At 51.5% G+C, this 2,160-nt stretch overlaps 1 protein-coding gene across 1 annotated transcript; it reads right to left on the bottom strand.

Moving 5' to 3' along the window:
• Positions 1–1,300: 1,300 nt before the first annotated feature.
• On the bottom strand, positions 1,301–2,158 carry REPIN1 (replication initiator 1; the record flags this gene model as incomplete). Its single annotated transcript, XM_006887286.1, has 1 exon — positions 1,301–2,158. A coding segment is annotated over one exon (858 nt), but the record flags the coding sequence as incomplete, so codon positions are not given.
• Between the last annotated feature and the right edge of the window lie 2 nt (positions 2,159–2,160).

Below are 2,160 nucleotides of genomic sequence, written 5' to 3'. Positions count from 1 at the left end.
GCAAGTTGACTTGACAGCACATAACAGCATAACTAGGTCACTATCGACTGGTAAATCTGTTTGCTGTGACAGCTTACATGTTTTGATGCTGGAAACTATGCCATTTTTTATTTAAACATTAACAGGGTCTTACCTGGTAGAGAGGATTCAGCAGACCTTCAAATGCTGGTAATGAATAAAGGCCTGGTAATTTACTTCTGAATAGCATGCCTCTGGAAACTCTATGAACTTTGATAAATGTCGACAGTTGTAGAGCCACTTCTAGTCTGAACCACTAGTTCTAAAACCAAATTTTATTCTCTAGTTTGAAAAGGACAACAAATGGTGGTTCTGTGAAGTTCCAGAAAACAAGACAAGGCCCAACAGGTAATATAGGAAAGCAAATATTGTTAATCATAAGGAAGCATTTCTAACCATTAGAATTATCCTACATTAGAAGCAGAGCCTCAGGAAGCAGGGAAATTCCTGTAAACTAAGTGTTTAAGCAGAGGCTGCATGCCACATACTAGAAATGCTGAAAACTCACCCAGTTATCTCCTACAGCTGGCAATACCCAATCAACGAGCCTGTCCTTCCCATAAATTCTGGAGGTTGGTCAGGAGTGGAGGAGTTAGGGGTTCAGGCAAAAACCCGACCACGGGGGTGCTAACACCCAGGAGGGACTCCTATGCTGGGAGGGGCTCTCAGGAGGGGGAATGATGTCAGAACTACCAGCAGTCAGTCTAGGTCTGGCTGCCTATGCAGGAGGCTGAGTGATGGGACTGCTAAGAACAGTTCTGTTTACCCCATGCTGGACAAAGTCCAGGTGCTGTATAAGGTCAGGAGGTTCCCCAGGGTATATCTAGCTGGTCCAGTTTTCTTCCCCAAGTGTTTATTTACGAAGAATTAAACCATACCTACTTCCAAAATTATTTGAAGGGACTCTAAATAAAAGACAAAGGGACATTAAGGCAGTTGACACCAGAGGCTAAAGGATTTTTCCACTGGTGGCTCTTCAGCCCAAGGGTACGATGGGTAAATCACACCGCTATTGCTAATTTTTCTGGGCACAAAACAGTGGGAAGCATCGCTTTAGAAACACCAGGTGGAAGGCTAAGGCCCTTTCAACGACAAAGTAGGTTATTTGGAGAAGGGGAGCTGGACTCCCTCTCTAAAGGGGCTCACCTCACTCCTCGTCCACCCCCCTCAGTGATGCCCATCCATCCCATCTGCTATATCCCCACCAGCCAGGGCCGTCAAGCCCACAGGGACCCTGGTCCCAATGTACATTTTCTCTCCCCTCAACAGCTCCTGCTCGCTTTCAGACATCATGCCTCTTCTGATGGGCCAGGAGTTTGTTCTCATCATCAAAGGTCTGACCACAGATGGCACAACAGAAGGCGCCATCACGGATGTGACTCTTGCGGTGGGTGATGAGATTGGACTTCTGGCTGAAGCTCCGGTCACAGTCAGGGCACGCGTAAGGCCGCTCGCCTGTGTGGATGCGCCGGTGGGACACCAGGTTGGACTTCTGGCTGAAGGCTTTGCCACATTCAGGGCAAACATAGGGCTTTTCACCAGTATGGATGCGGCGGTGGGCTGCCAGGTAGGGCTTGTGGCGGAAAGCCTTGCCACAGTCTGGGCAGACAAAGGGCCGCTCAGGGGCATGGTCACGCCTGTGGGCGGCCAGGTGGCTGCCCTGTGAGAAGCGGCGTCCACACTCTTCGCAGGCAAAGGGTCGTTCCCCTGAGTGGACCCGTATGTGAGCCACCAGGTGGGTCTTCTTTCCAAAGTTCTTCCCACACTCGGTACAGGTGAAGGGCCGTTCACCTGTGTGTTGTCGCTGGTGAGCACGGAGGAAACGCTCCAGTCGGAAGCTCCTGCCACAGTCCCCACAGCTGTAAAGAGAAGAGGGGGCAGCAACCTGGACCTGTGGGGGCTCTGGAGGGACCCCCAGGAGGGGGTCTGAGGCAGGTTCCTGTAGAGGCCTCAGGAGGACCTCAGGAGTGGACTCTAACAAGGGCTCCAGTGGTCCAGCCGGAAGCTGGAAGCTCCCTGAGCCAAGGGCTGACTGGGCAGAACCCTCAGATCGCTTGTGGATCTTGCTGTGTGAGAGCAGGTTGGGTTTGTGCCGAAAGCGGCGCCCACACTCCATGCATGGATAGGGCTTCTCGCCAGTGT

This window comes from Elephantulus edwardii, unplaced genomic scaffold, assembly GCF_000299155.1.
Source record: "Elephantulus edwardii isolate Elephantulus edwardi_28Jun2011 unplaced genomic scaffold, EleEdw1.0 scaffold00055, whole genome shotgun sequence".
NCBI classification, from domain to species: domain Eukaryota; kingdom Metazoa; phylum Chordata; class Mammalia; order Macroscelidea; family Macroscelididae; genus Elephantulus; species Elephantulus edwardii.
Note: the sequence above shows the minus strand (reverse complement) of the source record. Positions and strands in the feature narration are given on the sequence as shown.